This window comes from Sebastes fasciatus, chromosome 5 (genome assembly GCF_043250625.1).
Source record: "Sebastes fasciatus isolate fSebFas1 chromosome 5, fSebFas1.pri, whole genome shotgun sequence".
NCBI lineage: Eukaryota > Metazoa > Chordata > Actinopteri > Perciformes > Sebastidae > Sebastes > Sebastes fasciatus.
In genome coordinates, this window is record NC_133799.1 from 14693710 (window position 1) to 14715310 (window position 21601).

At 42.1% G+C, this 21601-nt stretch overlaps 1 protein-coding gene across 5 annotated transcripts in view; it reads right to left on the reverse strand.

Annotated features, from left to right (window-relative positions):
* Positions 1-21601, reverse strand: part of ttll7 (tubulin tyrosine ligase-like family, member 7) — a 100742-nt gene that overhangs the window by 54993 nt on the left and 24148 nt on the right. For all 5 annotated transcript variants that reach the window (XM_074635160.1, XM_074635157.1, XM_074635158.1 and 2 more), the window contains exons 7-9: positions 18574-18790; positions 14186-14350; positions 9420-9578 (exon numbers count right to left, since the gene is read on the reverse strand). In XM_074635160.1, coding sequence (XP_074491261.1) covers positions 9420-9578; positions 14186-14350; positions 18574-18790 — 541 coding nt within the window. The remainder of the gene's footprint in view (positions 1-9419; positions 9579-14185; positions 14351-18573; positions 18791-21601) is intronic.

Consider the following 21601-nt stretch of genomic DNA (forward strand, 5'->3'; position numbering starts at 1 on the left):
AAAAACACCACAAAAGAAAAAGAGGGAAGAGGTCTGTTTTCATTTAGAGCGCTCCCCGATATGACAGGCACAATGAAAAGAGTATGGCTTTAGAGCGCCATAGCCTATAGGTAACAGCCAGACTGGCAGTGATCCTGGCGACGGTTGTCTAGTTACTTGTCTTCATTTCTTAGTTTGATTTGTGGTGTCAACCTGTCACAGAGTAGACTGGCATCGCGGCGCTCGCTGTCTCTCTCTCTCCTTCTACTCTCCGCCTGTCGCCCTCTCCTTCTGGTTAGTTTCTCTTCCCACTCTGTTTCTTCCCGTCTCTCAACCCGTTTTCTGTCTGGTCACTCATCTCACTCCCTCCCTCCTCCGCTTGCTTGCTTGCCCTCACTCTCTGGTCATTACCTCCCTTATTCATTTCTTTCTCCGTATTTCTGTGTTCTCCTTTTCCTCTCTGGCAGAGGAAGTTGGACCAGTCTGGTCCTAATGAACCCCCGCACGCTCCCAAAACCCCCACTCTGATTTCCTTAAGTGACTCTGGCAGGGTCTTAAAGGAGCCCTCGGTCGCTCCAAGACGCATTCAATAAAAACGTCAGATGAAAAGATTAGAAACTCCTTTTTACTCGTGCTTTGATTCGGTTCGGCATCGGCATCGCATCAGTGTAGTCCAAATATCACTCATCATCGTCAAACAGCCGAATGAGCATGTAGGAGAAGAACATATCAGTCTGTAATTTTTCACAGGACTGGTTTATCCTCATGTGATCACCCAGTTAAACATCCAAAGATCAGAGGGTGAGCTGTAAATCATGAACAGGACATGTAACTCTTTTATTTTCTGCACCTGGAGGTGTGTGATTGAGACACATACGTAACCTGCCAGTGTTTATGAAGGCAAATAAAGCCGGCATCCATTTGGTTTGAATTGTCTGTGAACTGCAAGCCCGTCTACTGATCTTTATTGCATGCCCTAAAGTACAAACAGAGAGGTAGAAGTGCAACTAGCAAATGTTACATGCTTTATTTGATTTGATATAATTTATTCATTTCCAAGTGGGGAATTCTCCTTACCCTCTGGTTTGGATGCAAGGTCAGTCACAGAACAGATAAAAATAATGTGATTCATTTGTGATGAATCGTGATTAACTATGGACAATCATGCAATTAATTGTGATTAAATATTTTAATTGATTGACAGCCCTAATTGCGAGATATTGTGATACTGTTAGAGAGGCGATATATTGCGATTTTTTTTTTTTTAAATCAAATTTTAGGAAAACTGTCTGTAGAAAGTATAAAGAACGGACCAGAAATAAACCATTTTAGAAAGGCAAAAATAACACATTTGTACTGCATGCAAAACAACTGCTTGGTTTTTGCCATAAACTGCATGTGATTATCATAAAGTAGGCATGTTTATAAAGGGGAGACCCGTGGTTACCCATAGAAGCCATTTTCATTCACATATCTTGAGGTCAGAGGTTAAGGGACCCCTTTGAAAATAGCCATGTCAGTTTTTCCTTACCAAAATTTAGCGTAACTTTTGAGCGTTATTTAGCCTCTCTTCTGACATGGTACCAATGGATTCCTTAGGTTTTCTAGTTACAAATGATACCAGTACCTTCACTCTAGCTTTAAAACTGAGCCCTCTACAACCTCTGAAAGATCGAATATTGGTCGGATTTTTAAGAGGTTAATTAAAAATCGAGAGGAGGAGGAGAAGGGGAATCGATACAGTATCACAAAACATAATATTTCAATACTCACGTGTATCTATATTGTTTAACACCCCTAATTATTATTGTTAAAAAGTCCTCTGAAAAAGATTTATGAAAATATATACAAAGACATAGGGGTTGAATCTGGTTTGAATGCAGGGTCCGTCATAATGTTTGGCCCTGTGGGGGTGTACTGCTCAAGGATAGTTAATAAGTAAGTAATGGCCATACAGCGAAATCAAACCCTAACAATAACACTATTATTAACGTAGCCATAGGCCATTCTGCACACCTAGAGTGAGAGAGTTAGCTCAGTCTCAGTTCACACTATGGTATGTCAATGACTGAGTCCAACTCCGTCTAACAATGTGTTATCATTTCAATTATGAATAAACCCAGTAAAAAAAAAATCTTACAATGATTCAATCATTGTTGAAAATGTGGGCATCAAGCAGTTTTGCGCTTGCGGCCTCTGCTGTGTCACGCCGACCCTAATAACATAGCAACGGCAATGGATCAACAACAATCAGCTGCTTTCTTTCCACAACAAATTGCTTCCCCCCATCGACATCCATTCTGTGTCTGGGATACTCGTCAAACAAGTGCAAGGGCTGCTCGTGATTAATCGGTTCAGAAAAGCGACCCCCGTCTTATTATTCCTGGCAGAGTGTAAACAACCACTGCTTTGACAAGCCTCCCATTCTGCCCCGCACACTCGAGGGTATCGGCACAGTTCAACCGCTGTCAGAATGGAGTGTTTGTTGCCACACAATGGTGGAACGAGAGAGCGAGGCGGAGAGGGAGAGCGTGAGTAGCGGAGCGACAGAAAGACAGACAGCTGGCCGCCATGTTAAGTCGCTCTCTTGTTTCAGCCCGTCTTATCAATCACTGTTTTGTTCTTTTTGTGGCGTTTTTAGTGGTCCAGTCAGACCGGGGGAAACTCTAGCTGGGCATGCTGAGCTGCTGGTAAAGGTCCTGGGAGTGAGCGGGCCAGCGCTTAGCTTCGCCACCAGTCGGCCTGACCTGCCTGACTGGCCGGCTGGCAGGGTGCAGGGAGTGTTGCTTTTTCTTCTCGTTTTTTCTTTGAAGACGCACGGAGATATAATCTGACACAAAAAGCAAAAAGGTGCTTTGAAGGTGCACAAAAAGATAGAAGTGGTCATAGTTATGCAGCCACACACACCTACTTACAAACATGAGAATATATATCAACAAAACACACCTCAGGTCTGAGACTGTCAGTCATAAATATGCAAGAGTATATATTATCTCCCTTTACAGACACTCAACCACACACACTACAGTTCCATATGTCACTCATAAACATGCAATATATATCTCCCCTCTCAATCACATGCACACACACACACACAGACACACACACACACTGGTGCTGCCATACACGCCTGATGATAAATGACTAAATGTTGGGTGTGTTTTCAACTGCCCCACATACGAGGCCCGCGCGCTCCTAATTTGATACTTATTCCATGAAATAGTCATGTTGGGGGAAAATGGATGTGGATAGAGACAGACAGTCCCATACATCATTCTAATTATTCTTTAATAAACCTCTTATAAGCCAAAGAGTGGCTCGCAGGTAGCTACTGCCACCTAGGGTTCGCTGGGAGAAAGACGCCCCCTCAGAGCTACATTTAAACAAGAATGAATCCCACTAAGTGCCAAAGATTAATCAAAGGCAAAAAGGAGAATGAGAGGTGGAAGGGCGCAAGAGAGACTCTGAAAGATAATTGAGTACATCAGACTGTATGTATTCTCCTCCATCATTTTTCACCCTGGAAAAATTCAATCATGAGGGGATGAAAATTATTTGGAGAGCACAGGTAGCAAGTAAATTCCTCCTTAATCACCCTGAATACACAATAATGTTCGACTCGGCTGTTGTAGGGGTTAGAAAACACTTCTCGAATTTCCGGAGGAAATGTCTGAAAGGCAGGATAACCTCTAAATCCTTCTTGTAAAACTCCTGGGAAAACAGCTATACGCTTTGAAAGGCTACTTTTTATGGAAAGCTATAAGAACATGAAATCTTCATCTCATTCTGCACAGATGAAATAGAAATTTCAATCAAAAGCTTTCACAAGTGTGTGAGACGCTATTTACTCCACGCAGGAAATTCACAGTATTTTCAGCAGTTCATTTGCAGTCTCTGTTTATGCGTGTTGTGAGAGAGTAACATCCATGTGTTTGTTTCTACGTGTATCGTGGCATCTGTTTACACTCGCCAGCGCAGATTACTCCCCACAAACACACCCCCAACACAAACACACACACACACACACACATTCGCACTCAAAAGAAAAGGAAGTCTGGATTATGTTGGCTCTGAGGGATGGACAGGCAAACCAAACTCATCTTGAAACAATTGGGGGACAGGGAAAGAAAGAAAGAGGAAAGTTGCAGGAAGGGGTTGAAGGGGAGGGAGAGGAGGGGGGGTGAAGAATCACCGCCCTTAGGGGAGCAGTCCAGCTGCAGTCTGTTGGTCTGTTGTCGTAATGCCCATTCACTCACACACACACACTGAGACACAAACAAACCAGTGCCACGGTTGACCTAACCATGCCCGCCTCATTAGCTGCCAATCACTCTGCACAAGCCTTCCTAAAGGGGAGAGCAGGCAGGGGGAGAAAGGGGAAAGAGATGGATGAGGAGATGGTAGTTAAGTTGCAGCCATCAATAATCAAACTGGCTAAGCTCCTGTGTCCGATGGCATCTCAATACTGAGCGAAAAACACCGTGAAAGTTGGCAAGCGAGGTTTCTTCCTCCTCTTTACACACTGAATTGGTCTGTTTTGTGTTTTAGGCAGGATTCCTCCATGTCTCTCCGACTGGATAAAAAGACGGGGATGTGGGCTGGAGTTGGTTTGGTAGGCACATCAGAATGGCCAACCACACTTACACACACACACACACACACACTACAGAGGACTTTTCCCAGAGGGACAAAGACCACACACACATATAGAGAGAGTGCACACATTCACAAGAGACACAGAAACACCCTCAGTTGCATGTGGTGGCTTTCATAGCGCATATGTTGTTTATAGTGCAGTCAAACACACATACAGTACTTACTGTATGCACCACACATGCACTGACACAGCACAAATCTAATTCAGATGCGCACACACACACACACACACACACACCCTCACACACTGACTGTGGCCCTAACGAGCAGGCCGAGCAGCCTTTGAGCCGCTGGAGCCTGACACTAGAGAGACAGCTTCTCACAGACCGGGCAGGTTTCTAATTATTCCTGCTCACTACAAACACTTGTTTCTTGTTATTTAGAGTTGACCAGCTTAAGGTTGTTTTTTTTGGGGGGGTTTTTCTTCAACAAAAAAAATGAAGTGAGCCTGTAATGAGGCTGGGCCTCAATCCACCCGTCCTTGTGTTGTGGTCCATGGACATCAATCAGGACCCCATGAGAACAGTGAATTGTGTCTGGTTCTGTTTCACATATAGAGCATTTAAAGGAATAGTTTTTGTGTGTATGTGTGTATATATTCCTCTTGTCCTCGCCCATCACCCACCAAACCTCTAGTATTTTTTCCCCCATTTTCCTCACTCCATTTGACGTTATTTGTCATGCCGGCTTACAGCACATGGGCCCTGGATAAACTTGAGAGTGAGGGGGGGGTGATAACACTGTCCCATTGCTATATTTTGCCATTGAGTAAATGCACTCCTTATGACACACTGGATTTGGAGACGGCTGCTGCTCTCTTTGACCCACGCACCAATTTTAAGACACAAACACGTGCGAGCAGAATTTATGAGTGTCATAAGGCAGTTCCTGAGCCAGGGCTGTCGTCAAGTCCAACTTACTCGAGGCCGAATCAAGTCCAAGACCTGATCCAGTCGAGTCCGAGTCAAGACCGAGTACAGAGCAAATTGAGTCCTGTTCAAGACTATAATAGGCAATAGTGTCTTTCCAATGCTAATATAGTGATTAATCAGTTAGGATGGGCAGTAATAATCTATACACAATATTGATATTATCTTCTAACATCAAACTAATCAATGCATAGAATTTAAGTTTGAGGACCATTACAGTCTAACATTACCTTCATAAATCCGATATTTGCTACTGGCGACCCCGGGAAAACCCCCAATATGCCCACAATCAGGGACATTTTCATTAAATTTTCATTTTCAATGTATTTATTGAAATTATTATTTATGCAAATAGCATGGACGAGGAAGTAGGTGTCCTGCAGCACCTCCTAAAATAACCATCAGTTGATAAAGTTTAAACTTAGTGTTAAAACTATATGTTTTCCCTTTTCTTCCTGTGGTGGTAAAGAGGATATTGCATTTCTCACGTTCATAGAACTTGAGTTCCTTTTTTTGCCGTAGCGGACCCAAATTGCGTTCGAGGATATTTTTAGCGCTGCACCGCTGTTGATTGCATTTACGGGAAACACTGTTTCAACGTTCTGTACAACTGATCGCAAATGGGCAATTTGACCAGCTCTCAATAGACGAGCCCGAGTCCAAAACAAGTCAGAGTCCAACAAGGCACGAGTTCAAGACAAGTGCAAGACTTCAAAAAAAGGGGACTACTACTGTGACCCTGTCCTGAGCTAAACTAAATGTATGTTTATTTCGGCATTGATTTATGTTTTCCATTGTATTTTAGCTTTGCTTTTCTTTATTATTTCGCCGTCAAAAAAACACTCAATGAAGCCCTCAAAGCAAAAAGCTTTGGCTCTGACAATACAAACCACAGTCTAAGCTGACTGTGTGTGTAAATGTGTACTTGTGTGTGTCTTTCTGTGTGAAGAGGAGATCACGGCTCAATGAAACGCCTTTCCTATACGAGACACAGATGCTGTCTGGGCTGGTTTAATGAAAGTGAGCATCTCGGGTTACGTGTGTGTGTGTGTGTGTGTGTGTGTGTGTGTGTGTGTGTGTGTGTGTGTGTGTGTGTGTGTGTGTGTGTGTGTGTGTGTGTGTGTGTGTGTGTGTGTGTGCCTATGTAGCACTGATGTTTTGAATGTCAATAGGAGGTAAAACTGAATTAAGATAAGGATCACACAAAAGCCTGCCTCTCTCTCTTTTTACCTTCTCTTCTCTACTTGCTCTGAGCACAATGCGCCTGTTTGATGCCTGGCCTTGGTTTTGAGAAGCATCACTCTTGCCTTCTCTGTTTTCACCCCTTGTGACAAGCTATTTAGCAGGTGTGCGCTGGTCTGCGGGTTGTTCCTCTCGAGTATCCCTGTTCGTTATCAGTATATTTGCAATGATTCTCCTTTGTGCTTACAAAGAGCCGCTGTATTGTATCTTGCCCAGAGGTTCTCTTGCGATGGCACGATATAGGCGAGTGTGTCCTCTAATCACGGGAGTTTGGAGTTGCACTATTTTGAATACCTTGCCTAAAAAAAAAAAAGCAGTGGCTATTTTCTGGAGGTGTAATTGGAGGATGTGAGAGGCAATCATGTTCCTTTTTCCCTCCACAGCCTCCTACACACACATTCAGAAAATGGCAGACAAAAACACAAATACAAAGGGCAGGATTAATGTCATTTGACAGTTCCTTATATATGATACCATCTAGCTTTCAGGTATCCGACTGGCTTTGAGTTTACACAGGTTGAGCTTTCATTTCCTGGCCGCGAGTTTGCATGTCCAACAACCAACTCTGACGTTTTAAGGAGTAAGAGAGGAAGACATTGTCGGAACAGCAGTCTGGGTAAGGGCCCAACGAGGCGTGGCGCACATAATTCACAGTGACACCGATGAGGAAACCTGAGAGCTGAAGTCCACAAATTCAAAACAAACCTGTGAGGCCTAGATTGTGTTTCAATTCCTGACACAATTTTTAGTGTTTTGGGACTCGAGGGGGGTGACAGAAATACAAAAAAATAAAAAATGGTGAAATGCAGTGAAATACATTTAATTTAAGACAAAAATGCTGAAAAAGAGATCTGCTGGAAAATTTAATTTAGACCTGAGGGCTTGCCATAGGGTAGCGTTTGTGGCAACCAGCCTATGGGCCAGACTGTGGCGTCCCCGCAGAATATGAATGAACGTCGGCGGGCTAAAAAGCGGTAATAAAGTTATTTTCAGGCTTGACAGCGTACGCAGTGAGGATGTGAGAAGGGGTCTCTGTGCTTGCAAGTATCCCCTGACTAATCAGTTGAATTTTGGAAATAAATGATTGTTGCTGTAAATGTTGCGTGAAAGAGACCCAGGGATGTGTTTGTGCATGTGTGTGTGTGTGCGTGGGATGTTAATTGATGAGAGTTATAGAGAGCTGCTAGTAGCACAGGGGGGATCATTACTGCTGGAGTGGAACAACTGCATTCACGGCTGTTTGCCATGTCTCACACACACACACACACAATGCACACATACTGTCACAGTGCACCAGCAGTCAAAAGGAACATCACACTCTTGCTCTCTCTTGTACATCCTTTTTGTCATATCCACACAACCACATAAAAAAAGAGTCAGGTAATTATAACACCCTAATTCCACGACGACTCTTCTGAAAACACCAGCAAACTATCAAGTGCCACTTTTTCTCTAAAATCAGAGGCTTTGGGATTTATTTTGGGTTGTCATGATGGGGAAAAAACAAACAATTATCCCACAGGCATTTCCCATCCTTGAGTCAATTTGTGGGGAAAGAGGGGGGAAAAAGGCGCGCAGCCACTTTGGGTTAAAGGATTTAGGTCACGCTTTAACTGACTGGCTGACATCAGAACGGCGAAACAGAAATCCTGGAGTGGACTCTGAACTCGAATCCGTCTCCTGAATGACTGACACTTGAGAGACTGACGCTGAGAGAATGAGGGGCGGGTGTCTTGCTAGTCAACCTGCCGTCCTGACCTATATTTTCCCACTCTGCGTGTGTGTGCCTTTGTGTGAGAAAAAAGGGCTCTTTGTCTTGTCTTATATGCAGCTGCATATGCATGCATTTCTATTTGTATGCGTGGGTGTGTGTCTGTGTGTATGCACACATCCATGTAATTGTGTGTGCATGTTTGTGGTTGTGTACGGTCCTTTCATTTTACACGGGAACGTGTCTTCTGCTTGTGTTCGGAGGCGCATAAATACATACTTGAGACCGTGTGGGTGTTTGTGTGTGTTTGTGTTTGTGTGTGCACCAGGGACGCGAGTGTGTAAGCAAAATCAGTGTGTGTTTATGCTTTCTGTCAGTGCGGGGCAACGTCTCCCTCTCTCCTGCTGATGCCACATTACTTCGGTTTAGGAGGCGCTGTCACTTTAGTAGCGGCACAGACAGGTGAGACTGCACAGACTGCAGCCCTGCTTCCCTCTTTCTGACTGACAAACACACACATACACACCCTCAAAGAAAATGTCATAAATCTCAGAAGTAAATCTCCTACTGCACAATTTTTTTAAAGTTCAAAAACGTTAGTAAGATTGACATAATATACTACACAAAAATATAAATCAGAAATAAAATTAATATAAAATTAATTCATAAATAATTAATTACAAATAAAAAAAATAGTTAATGATAATGTCCCTTTAAATGTAGTAAATACACTTATTTCTTTTTTGCAAAAAAATGTCATTGAAAATGCCGCCAGCAGCGAGTAGAAATTACTAGGAGAAAATGAGAAACACACTCAAGCCGTTTCACACATGCCACACACGCCACACACACACACACACACACACACACACACACACACATATACACACACAAAGTTGTACCTCCAGTAGCCATGGTTTGAGTTTGCGGTCCAAGATGATGTCAAAGCCCAGGACCTCAAAGCAGACGCTGTCGCTCCCTGGTGGCTGGCCGGGGCGACACATGCGATAGGCGTGCAGCACGTGGGGCTCAGACACTATTATGGTCTTCACCACCAGCTCCTGTCAGGACACAAACACAAAGAGACAGAGAAACATCAAGCTGAGCTGACAACGAGCGCACAAATCTTACTTTTCTTTGTCAGTTGAATTCATCCTAAAAATCCATAGGCTGCAATTTTTTTTATAGCAGCTGATTAAAGGTATTTTTAAAGTGGAAATGGTGCAATTAGGAGTCCGGCTTTAATTGCAGGTTGCGACTGCAGAGAAATGCTTGAACCTTTTAGATGTAGGACTAAACAGCAAGACTACATCCAATTCTCCTGCGTCTCAAGATACTCTGTCAGTTTAAAAACAGAAAGTGTTACTGGCACAGAACCTTTTGAATTTCACTCACACACGCAGACTTTCAGCGATGCTGGTGGTGGTCCATCTTATGGCTAGTGGCTCCCAACCTGTTTTCATGTGTGTGTTTGCACGTATGTTTGCTGGCTGCTACCTGCCTGCTCACTCCCGCTGTGCAGCTGGGGTAAACACACACACACTCTGCACAAAGCCTCCCCTCACCAGTCAAGCCCCACGCAGTGCTGCTGGCCTGCATTTTGCCCAGTCCAGTCTGACTGCTGGGTGCAGGAGAGGGGTATGGTGGTCTGGCCCCGGCCTGATAAGGCAGTAACCCCCTCCCTTTTCTATCTGTCTGTCGCTCACACACCTCCATCCATCTGTCCGTCCATCCACCCGTCTGACCCACGGGCTGCCCAGCACAAACACCTGCTTCCAATACTGTCGTTTATGCCCGGAGTCCCCAGTACTGGCTGGTCTGTGTGTGTCTTTGTCCCTACCCCCATCACCTCCCTCCTTATCCTGAGCCCCCAGCACTGGCCACTGCCTAGCACTTTGCATGTGTGCCTGTGTTTTGTTAGCTTTGGGCTGAAATGGTTTTATAAGCCTATTTGAATCATGTTATCGTTTTTATTTAATTTTTTTACCTGCATACATTTGTTTATTATTTTAGCTATTTTATGTGTGCATGTATAATGCATTTATCTCATCTCTGTTTTAAAAGCGTCACTTCTCTTTCTGTCTTAGTATAGTATAGAGACAGAAGGATGTCTGATATTTAAAGGTGCTCTAAACGATATTCAGAGCATTAATATAGCAGCAAACAACTATTTGCTATGTAAAGATATAGAGGAGTAATGTCTACCTGGGCAGGGAATGAAGTCACTCTCCTTCTGTGTGTGTTGTAATCAGAGCTTCTCAGCGATTTGTTGAGATAGCCGAGCCGGTCGTGCGTGCCTTTTTAGTGCATGTTTGTGCAAGTGAGCGTGCCCCACTGGCTAGCTAACGGCCGCTGCTCTGCACTGCTCTCATACAGTGGTTACAGCTGATAACGTTGCAGAAGCGTAGCACCCACCCTCCGATTCCCCCCCCCAGGTTATCTCTGTTAACTCTGTCAGCAGTGTTGCTTTTGTTTTTACTGTTAGCACCGTTAGCTGCGAGTCACCGGCTCAGCTGTCGCCATGTTAAGAGACGTGCAAGAGTAGGGCTGTGTATTGGCAAGAATGTGGTGATACGATAAGTATCATGATAAAGGGGTAACGATTCAATATATTGCGATACTGTAAGGCGACCAGGCGATATATATTGCAATTTTTAAAAATCAAATTTTAGGAAAACTGTCACAGTATAAAGAACACACCAGAAATACACTATTTTTATAATAGCACATTTAGAGGTCAATGGACCCCTTTGAATTTGACCATGCCAGTATATCCACGACAAAAGTTAGCGCAACTTTGGAGCGTCATTTAGCCTTCCTCCTGATAAGCTAGTATGACAAACTAAGCCCTCTACAATCTCCGAAAGATCGAACAGGGGGGCCGATGGCGGGCCGTCAGATGAGGTCAATTAAAAATCAATAGTGTTTTGGAGAATCGATACAGTATGGCAACCTATAATATTGCGATACTCAAGTGTCTCGATATTTTCTTACACCCCTAGTGTGGAGGCAATAGAAATGCTCCCAATCTTGCATTTATCTCCTTTAAACTATTGGCAGGATTAAGAAAAGTTTGTCCTCAAGTAAAATTATGTATTTTTACTACGAATAAAAGTGCGTCAACCTAAACTGATAAAAACAAACTGTTGAAAGGCATTAAGCAAATGTTCTTGTCATTCACTAGTGAGATGTACATTTATGCACAAGAACTCAACTAAAACTCTGCATTTCAAATGGTTATTTCTACTGTAGGACAAAGATTATCACAAGTTATATCTTTCCAAGCGGCATAAAAAAAGTGTCACCGTTATTGTGTCTGAATGTCCACCAAAAAAATCAATAAACCTAACGGATCAGAGAGGGAGCATTAATGTCACTCTAATGATGCCATTAGAGTGGATTGTACTGACTACATGCTCACTCTGACACACACACACCATCTGCACTACGCCTCCCCTCACCAGTCGAACCCCACGCAGGGCTGCTGGCCTGTAGTTTTCTCAGTCCAGTCTGACTGCTGGGTGCACAAGAGCTGTACGGTGATCTAGCCAATGCCTCTATAACCAGCCCATTTGTAGTCAGACACTGCTCTCAAAATTACACCCACATAAAAAAGCTGTGTCTTTGCTGGTCAAACCTTGGACACTCTGCCCCATACAGCACATCAATAATACCTCAATATGAAAGCGATGTCAGTGAGATATGGAAGAGAAAAAAAAACAACATACAAGATATTCTTAACCCCCACAGACAATCTTTTGGAAAACAAACTCTCTGACTCTCTGACCGTGACCGTTGGCGGGAAGAGTCAGGGCAGCCCGCTCGGTCTGTACAGGAACAAAATGTAAGAGGAGAGATGAAAAGAGAAAGAGCGAGGAGAGCGAGCGGAGAGCATAAATACAGAGTTGTAACAAAACACAGTGTGTGAGTGCGAGCGGACAGCACTAACACCAAAGTGGTGCAACTTCTGAGGAAAGAGCGGAGACAAAAATGGTGAGAGAGCAAGAGAAGAGGAGGACGGTCCGGCTGAGTCAGAGGGTGACACTCTGATGTGTCACTGAGAGACAAGAGAGATGTGAGAAAAAGAAACTTAAGTGAGAAAGAAATGTGGAAAAAAGAACTTTAACGCCTTTTACAAAATGAGAGGAGAATAAAGAAAAAAAAACTTTAACTAAACAAGAACTTAATGTACAAGGTGAACCGCTGGCCACAACACCAACAACAGTCTCAAAAGCCACTTTGTCCAACATGAACATAAAGACAAGTGAGAGCTGATGGAAAGAAGAAATAAAAGATTGCCTTGAGGAGAGTATAATAACCAATGGGAATTGATTTTGAGGTTGAACACTTGTTGCATGAGAACAGACAGTGAAACACAGAACAATCACTGAGGGACTATACAACCCAAATGAATATGGACAGAGGGACAAAAAGTCAAGGTCAAAAACAATGAAATAGAAAATACAATGAAAATGAAAATGAAAAAGAACAAACAAAAAGGAATACATCTGTAAAAGTATAAGAAAATAAATGTGGAAATATAAAGAGGAATAAATAAAAGAAATAAATGCATGTGGAAATATTAAGACAAATAACAGAATATAAAGATAATTATAAGCATATTCATTTATTTTCACATTTATTTGTTGTTTTATTTATGTATATATTTATTCATTTTATTTTGTACAAATAAAAAACACTTTTTTCTGTATATTTTTAAAATGCATTCATTTTTATATAATGTCATTTATTTATTTTTATCTCTATATTTTTCCTTATTTTTTTCCCTATTGCTTTTGCTATTCCTTGAAGGGCCAAGCTGTCAATCAGCTTTTGGCGGTTCTTCCTGCCCAGACTGAGTAGTCAATTCATGCAAACATATACTCTATTTTAATTTTTTTTTTAAATAATTAAAAAAAAAAATTATATGCAATAAATAAATAAATATATATTTTTAAACATATATAAATATTTTCAGAAATAAATTAACAAATAAATGAAAGTGCTTATAATTATTGCTTTATATTTTATTTTCTCCTTTTATTTCCACATTTTTTTTATAGTATTCTTTTACAGATTTATTCTTATTTATGGCACTCGTATGATTCTATAAAACAGAACCAGGGCTAAAGAAATGGATAGAAAAGAAATGGGTAAAAGAGAAGTGACAGAAAGACAAAGGGGCACATGATGGGATAAGTATTAAAAAAAAAAAAAAAGGGAACGAATCAGGAACAGCAAATAAAATAATCATCCAAAAAGACTTGGATGAAAGAAAATGAACGAGGTAAAGGTGTTTGGATGAGCTGAGAGCCGTGCCAGATAGGGAGAGCTCACCGTCCTGGAATGATGTTTTCACTGAGCTCTTCCTGGAGTTAAACAAAGCTCGGAAGCTCACTGTATTACTGTCATAACAAATCATATCAAACCTTTTGCTGGTCGGCCTGTGATCTTTGTGCAACGTGCGTTGGTTAGCAGCAAAAGCATGTGTATAAACGCTCACAGATTACACTCACGGATGCATGCGTGTGTTGTTTGAATTTGTGGCGTGTTTTGTTTTCATACTGCACATCCTTGCGTGCGTGGAAGTAGTACACATCCGCCACGATATGTCTGCGTGTAACGGTGCGTCTGTGTTTGTGTCTGTTTGGGTGGACTACCCACGTACAGAGACGTCTCCCCAGAACTTGGCCACGTCGTAGTCGTTGGTGCGGAGGAACTCGGTGAACCAGCTGATGGACCTCTTGCTGCCTTTGTCCACCGTCTCGTCCCGCTCAAAGTTCTCATTGTGTTTGTTGACTGAGTAGTTGGTCAGATGCATGTAGAGCTGGCTCTGTGGGGACAAAAGGGGAGTTAGGAGGGCCTTTATGCATTAGACATCAACATGTGCATGTTCACACCTACCCGATTTGACTGATATCAAGCCATTAAATAGGCGCTATAAGCACCATACATGTCGGTTATTAGGCGCCTACTACACCTACTACATTACTACAAAAGCAACAGGTTCTAACACGTTTCAAAACTTAATGAGTCGTTATGTTTTGAACACAAACAAAAAGGCTTCTTTAGGTTTAGGCAACACAACTATTTCTTTAGGTTTAGGCAACAAAAACACTTAAGTTTAGGGAAAATTGTGTTTTGGCTTAAATTAACTGTTTCAAAAGTCAAACTTAATGCTTGTGAACACAAAGACAACTACACAGGATGCAAAACTCAGTCTCCTGGGTGAAAAAACAGTGTTTTGTGTCCCATCCATCGACCCCAACCTCCACCTGATGGAGTTTCACGCAGTCTATACTACAGTGCAACAACTTCACCTGTTTGCTCGTACATAGGGACAAGGATCTGAGAGAAATAGGCTCAATTTAGAGGCTGAATATACTGACACTTGCACATTACTACCATCATCTAAATCACTGGCTCCCAGCCTGGGGGTCAGTCGCCAAAGCTTCACGGGGGTTTGCGAGGCCTTCTTGATTTTAAGGGGTGTAAGACAACTTTTTTTTAAATATGCATTTGGCCTTTATCTCAGTATTTCAATCATTTCTGTGAAGAAAACTAAATGAAATTGTCATTTTTAAAGTATGGATTATTATTTAAGATATAAACAGGATAACCGCAGGGTGAAGACCTGAACACAAGTTATATTCACAGAGCCTTCCCTCTCTGCTAAACAGCCTTTTCCTCCATTAGGACCATTAAAACAACCAAAGAGGTAATAGAACAATGACCAAGCATCAGGGAGAAGAAAACACTGAGTTTGTCAAAAAAGAAGCCTATTAAGTATGTATGATTGTTTAAAGTTAAAAAAAACTAAAAAAACACAGAGAATTGTATTAAAGGTTCCTAAAAATAACAGGAAACTTATCTCTGATGCAATATTCACAGGAAATAAAATAATCTCCTCAAAAATCATCCAAATCACTTGTTTTACACAAACATCCTGCAGTTACTGCGTTCACTATTTGGGTTAATTTTACAGTTCATCAGTTGTCCTGTTATTGTTATGCATTGAATAGAATATGAAATATCCATAAAAGATGACACCTAGTCATGATAGAAAGGAAGTCCTTTAAGGAAAAAGCTTGAGACCACTCATCTAAATGATAAAACAAAACAAGCTTAGTCCTTTTTCTTTAAATTGAAAAATACAGCATTTGTACTATTTGACCAGATGTGTTAGATTGCTGAGTCACAGGTCTGCGGGGTACTTGTAAAACAAGTCCTCTTATAAGCTCCGACAACATTCAGAGTTGCATATACAGTATAATAGCAACAGCAGATCATATTTGCATCAGATTGAATGTTTTGTTTGTTGCATAAAAAAACATTCTCTTCTTCTTTCCACTGAATTCCTTTATTTGCTGAGCTGATGAAGAAATGAAGCTCTTTCTCTCCGCGCTTCCCGCTCCCATTTAGATGTATTCATAGCTGATAGTTGTCCAGTACAACCACAATCTAATACTAATGGCCACAAATAACCTCCACTGAAGCAAGTGCAATAGTAGATACAACGAAATGTTATTTTAATACATGGAGTATGAACTGTGTATTGTATTTAAATATCCGTGGTACCTGTGGCAGTGCTCTTTAGAGTAATTATACCTTTGTCAGTGATGATAATCATCACAGCAAACAACATCCTCAAGGGTGTTTGTGCTTTTATCCCCACGGTGCACATACACACGTTGTAATGTAAAACATTTTCTCCTAAGTAATACGGGTAGACATGAATAAAGGAAAAAGTAAAAACATTACAAACGTGTCCCTTGGCTACAACTAAAGATGGTAAGAAATGGTGCAGTAAGAAAAGTAAAGAACAGCTCGCTGTGCTGTATGGGAATTAACACCGCTCCGATCTAAAGATGGTTCTTATGGGATCGACAGATAATGAGTGCAACAGCAGAACAAGCCATAGATCGTAGATCACCAAAGCTCACTCAGTGATGAGAGGAGCCACAGTGCCCCATGGTTCCAACAGAGCATGGTTGATTGTAACTGGTCATTGTTGTAGTATTCCTCTCTTTAAACACTATCCCTCACAGTTGAAGACAATACATCCTTGTCTTTAGCCTACGAGGTAATAACGCTGTGACCGGAGGCCACTCCAGCCCATGATGGCTGTCTGCGAGCCACTCTCTGTGGGATTGAACATCCATCTCCATGGCACGACTCACTCCATCATGTGTCACAGGCTGAGTAAGACAATACACATTTGTGTCACAGGAGGGGTCCAGCGTGTCTATGCGAGCGTGTGTTCATATTGTAGATAACCATCACGCTTGATAGGAAGCTGGGTGTGTGTGTGTGTGTGTGTGGACATCCCGTCATCAGCAACAGCCTGTGCTTCAGCAGGTGCAGAACCTCAAGGCAAATATGAGCGGCTTGATATTACAGGAGACATCTGGCATGTGGACATTTACGCTCAGCTGTGCGCATACAGTATGGCTGCCCATTTTCTGTGTGTGTGCGTGTGTGAGAGCATCTTATAGTTGTCTGCATTTGGGTACTGTTGATTGTGTATATGAGTACAAGCACGTTTTTGTGATCATACAGAGATTACGCTGTGCTTCCTAACCTCTGTCCTCCTGTGTGTTTGTGTGTCTAATTTGATTATGTTGAGTTGCACGAGCCCATGGCTCCGGTTCATGGGAGTGCATGGCAAATATCTACTTCTGTGAATCTACTTCTACTATCTGTCTGTAGTGCAATTCTGATTCGCTCTATTGGTAGGGGTGGGGAGGGGGAAATCAATACATCATAGTATCGCAATATTTTGCGTGGCAATATTGTATCGATACATTGACGTCAAGTATCAATCTTTTATTATATAAACTATTAACTTCTTAACAATCCGACAGCCCACCAGTGGCCATACTGTTACCATATGAAACTAGATAACCCAAGGAATCCATTGGTACCAACCTTGTCATGTTAGCCTGTCGGAAAGAATGCTAAATAATGCTCCAAAATAAAAGCTAAATTTCAGTGAGGAAAAACTGGCATGGCCTCTGACCTCAAGATAAGTGAATGAAAACTCTGAGATGAACAAAGTGAAAACTGTATCTTATTAGTAGGGCTGTCAATCAATTAAAATATTTAATTGCGATTAGTCCCAAATTAATCGCACATTTTTTATTTAGTTATTATTATTATTTAGTTCAAAATCTTAAAGGGAGATCTGTCAAGTATTTAATACTCTTATCAACATGGGAGTCGGCAAATATGCTTGCTTTATGCAAATGTATGTATATATTTATTAATGGAAATCAATAACAACACAAAACATTGACTTGCCCCGAACTGCATGTGATTATCATAAAGTGGGCATGTCTGTAAAGAGAAGACTCGTGGGTACCCAGAGAACCAATTTTCATTCACATATCTTGAGATCAGAGGTCAAGGGACCCCTTTGAAAATGGCCATGCCAGTTTTTCCTCACCAAAATTTTACGTAGGTTTGGAGCATTATTTAGCCTCCTTCCCAACAAGCTAGTATGACTGGGCGGTACCAATGGATGGTTTAAGTTTTCTGGTTTCATATAATGCCAGTATCTTCACTAGCTTTAAAACTGAGCCCGCTATAGCCTAAAAACCGCAAGTTGCATTAATGCGTTAAAGAAATTAGTGGCGTTAAAACAAATTTGCATTAACGCGTTATTATGGCGTTGACTTTGACAGCCCTACTTATTAGATAAAACAGATGTTGACAAACTGCATAATTTGCAGTTGAAAAAAAGGTAATAAATCACAATATATCTTATCGCAATACTCATCATATTGTGACTTAGGTATCGTGATAATATTTTATAGTGGGGCCTCTGGTGATTCCCACCCCTACCGACTGGCCACACACTATGCTACTGTATGTTCCTTCTAATATAAATCCATGAATAGTTGTGTGTATGTCTACAACTCGTCAAACTTGTGCCTTGTGCACAGATGGTACACAGATAAAGATTCATGTCTTGTTATTAGTTACAAGGTATGTGTCTATGACCATGTGTGCATCTATATGCAACTTTGAAAAATCCCATTATTGTCTGTGACTCACCAGGTTGGCCTCGCTGGGTGCGTGGTACTTCTCCGTGCCCATGCGAACCAGGCCGTCGTTGTAGAGGAAAATGCGTAGCGGGTCGCAGGACGTGACGAGGATGTAGATGCGCAGGTCAAACTTGTAGCCCTCCATCAGGAAGGGCTTGTCCAGGTACTCCTGAACGATAAAGTGCTCCTGCGCTGGCAGCTTCTCACAGTTACGGATAAGCGAGATCCTGGATAGACAGAGACTTTATTAATCCTAGGGGGGGAAATTGGGGTGTCGTCAGCAGCATAATAAAATATGGCACAGTAAAGACAAAAAAGATAATTAAAAAAATGATAGATGGCAGCATAGCAGAGACCATGAACATGACTGATGACATTGGCACTGTCTCATAGACGTGTTGAAGCAAAAAAATTGAGCCAAACAGTATACAGGTTTTATGGGTTTTAACACTATATTTCATTTCAATTTATCGGAGGATGTTGGGGACATATTACTGGGGTCTGCCTATAACGATGATACTTTCAATCTTCCCATCCCTATAAGTATAATGAGCAATAGATGCAATCAGAAGGAGAAGGTATGTCCTTACTGTGCATGCAATGACTCTTCCATTGAAGACATTAAGCCCTCAGGAGTGAGAGGGTCAGAGCCATTGTGCCCTGATAGTATTCACGATATGACCTTTCGCTGCTGCACAACCTTCACTGGAAACATGTGAATGAGTGTGCGCAGCATGCCTCAGGTTTAGTTTGAGCAGGACAAGCTGTTTGGCTCTGAGGGGCATTGAACGTTCCAAAACTTTTTGTTACTCCGTCCGTTACCTGGCCCATCTAAATAAAACAGTTGAGTAAATAAAATGTACAAAAAACAGACAGGTACGACACAAATGCTGGTTTGTCTGAGAAATACTACTGCGAGCATCTGGAGAACATTGTGATTTTCTGAAGCCAACTCTGTCTGAATGGCATCAAATGCTGTTCTTTTAGCTGTGTGCAGGTTAATAGGAGCCGACATTGCGCTCCGTTTCAAACTCCACTCTTAATTCATTTGCTTTGGTCTCATGTCACTGGCACTCAGGCCTTATAGTAAGCAGGCCATTGCTAGCCGGACTCAAGAATGAGTTGTGTTAGTTTGTGTGCATCCATGTGGCTGTGCACGGGAGGGTGAGGGGCGATTTTTTCAAAACTTTGTGAATGTTAAAGTGTGTATGTGTGTGGGTGTGTGCAGGGAGGGTGAGGGGTCGTTTCTAAACAATCTCCCACTATGTACAAGCATCGCCACTGACCTATACCACCATCACTCATAGTTAAGGCAGACTTGGCCTAAATTGGTTGCATGCACGGCCTGGGCGGCACCATTATACACATGCAAGCAGGCACACAAACACAATATTTGGCCAAGATGTAAAGACTTGATTGTTCAAAAAGTACAGTTTGAGGTATTAAGATATTGTGGCACCGAGCCATCGGAGGGCAAACATTGTTCTGCACTGTAATCATGGCCAGAACATTCAGTATGGTGGGAACAGTGCAGTCTGTGTTGTTGTAATTTAACCAAAAAATTCACCTGCTTGGTTAAAGGGTAACTTCTGTATTTTTCAACCTGGACCTTATTTTCCTATGTTTTTGTGTCTAACTGACTAATAGTGACAACAATTTCTGGAATTGGTCCAGTATTGAGGGAGAGCGCTGTAGACCGCAGCTGCTCATGGGCTGCAATACAATTGGGGCAAGCTGGCACCGGCATTAACGTCCACTAAAAGTGCTTGTTTCTGCCAAGACAGGCTCGGATTGTTATTATAAGTGTCTGACATTATGGAAAGAATCTCGTTTGATGTCTCGTTTTGAAATCTGGCGAGGTGACGTGTTGCCAGAAGACAACGGTGGAATAGTGGAATACATCCATGGTGGAAACTCGAGTGCCAGCCGGGCAGAGTTTGTTGTGTTGAAGTACAGAAAGCGTAGTTTAGTGTTATTTAAAAGATTTTCAATGTCATGGCTGAATGTTTAAATGATTTCCACAATGTGGATGAGCCAGAGTATACGGATATTCAGATTTCACAACGAGAGTTCTCTTTGAGCGGGACTTGGACAAAATAACAAACGGAACGGATCCAGTGAAATGTAAGTAACAAGATTCAGTCAAAACCGAGTACATGGCTGGACCTTGTATGGTCAGTCTGTGAATCTGTGGTTAAAGTGTTCTACAAAAAGTCAGTGTCAATGTCTATAATGTTAAATCCAGCGGTACATGTCCACCAGGTCTGGCGAGGACACTAGGGGATGCGGTACTCCACTCAACTGGCCGTTCAAGCGGTGACGTACCCGATCGTGGAATGCACCTGACTGGTCCCTGGTTTTCTGTTTGCCGTTTCAAACAGGAAACGAAATGGCGGCCTGCTCGTAAACTTTCTGTAATTCCGTCTAAACATTCCACCAAAATCTACTTCTGCTAACATTTTAAGCAAGAAACAGGCTATGTAACTGCTGAATCTCGCTTCATTTTAGAACTAGATCCCCTAGCTTCATAGCTTGGTCCAAGTTTCGTGAGCCAGACGCGTCGTGCTGGATGGGCTCATTTGCATAAAGGACTGTTCCTGCCTTTTCATTTTGAAGCATGAGGAAACTCCAACACTCGGCCAACCAATCATGTAACGTCATCACTAAGTGACAGACCTTCGCGTTTGTAGGGCCGGCTCTCTGCTGTCCAGCCAAAAAAACTTTTATTTCTCTTTCCATAATGTTGCCAGACACTTATAATTACAATCTGAGCCTGTCGGTGGCAAAAACAAGCACTTTTAGTTAATGAAACATTAGATTGACGCTGATCACTTGCCCTCGCAACTCGTATCGCGGCTGCTGGTTACAACGTTAACCCTCAATTTTGGACCAATTTCAGAAATTGTTGTCCAGATAAGTCACTTGGACACAAAAACATGGGAAAATAAGGTTGAAAAATACCGAAGTTACCCTTTGACTCTAATGAAGGACTGGAGCATTGTTGATGAGCTTTTAAGTGTGAATCTAGACAGGGATCA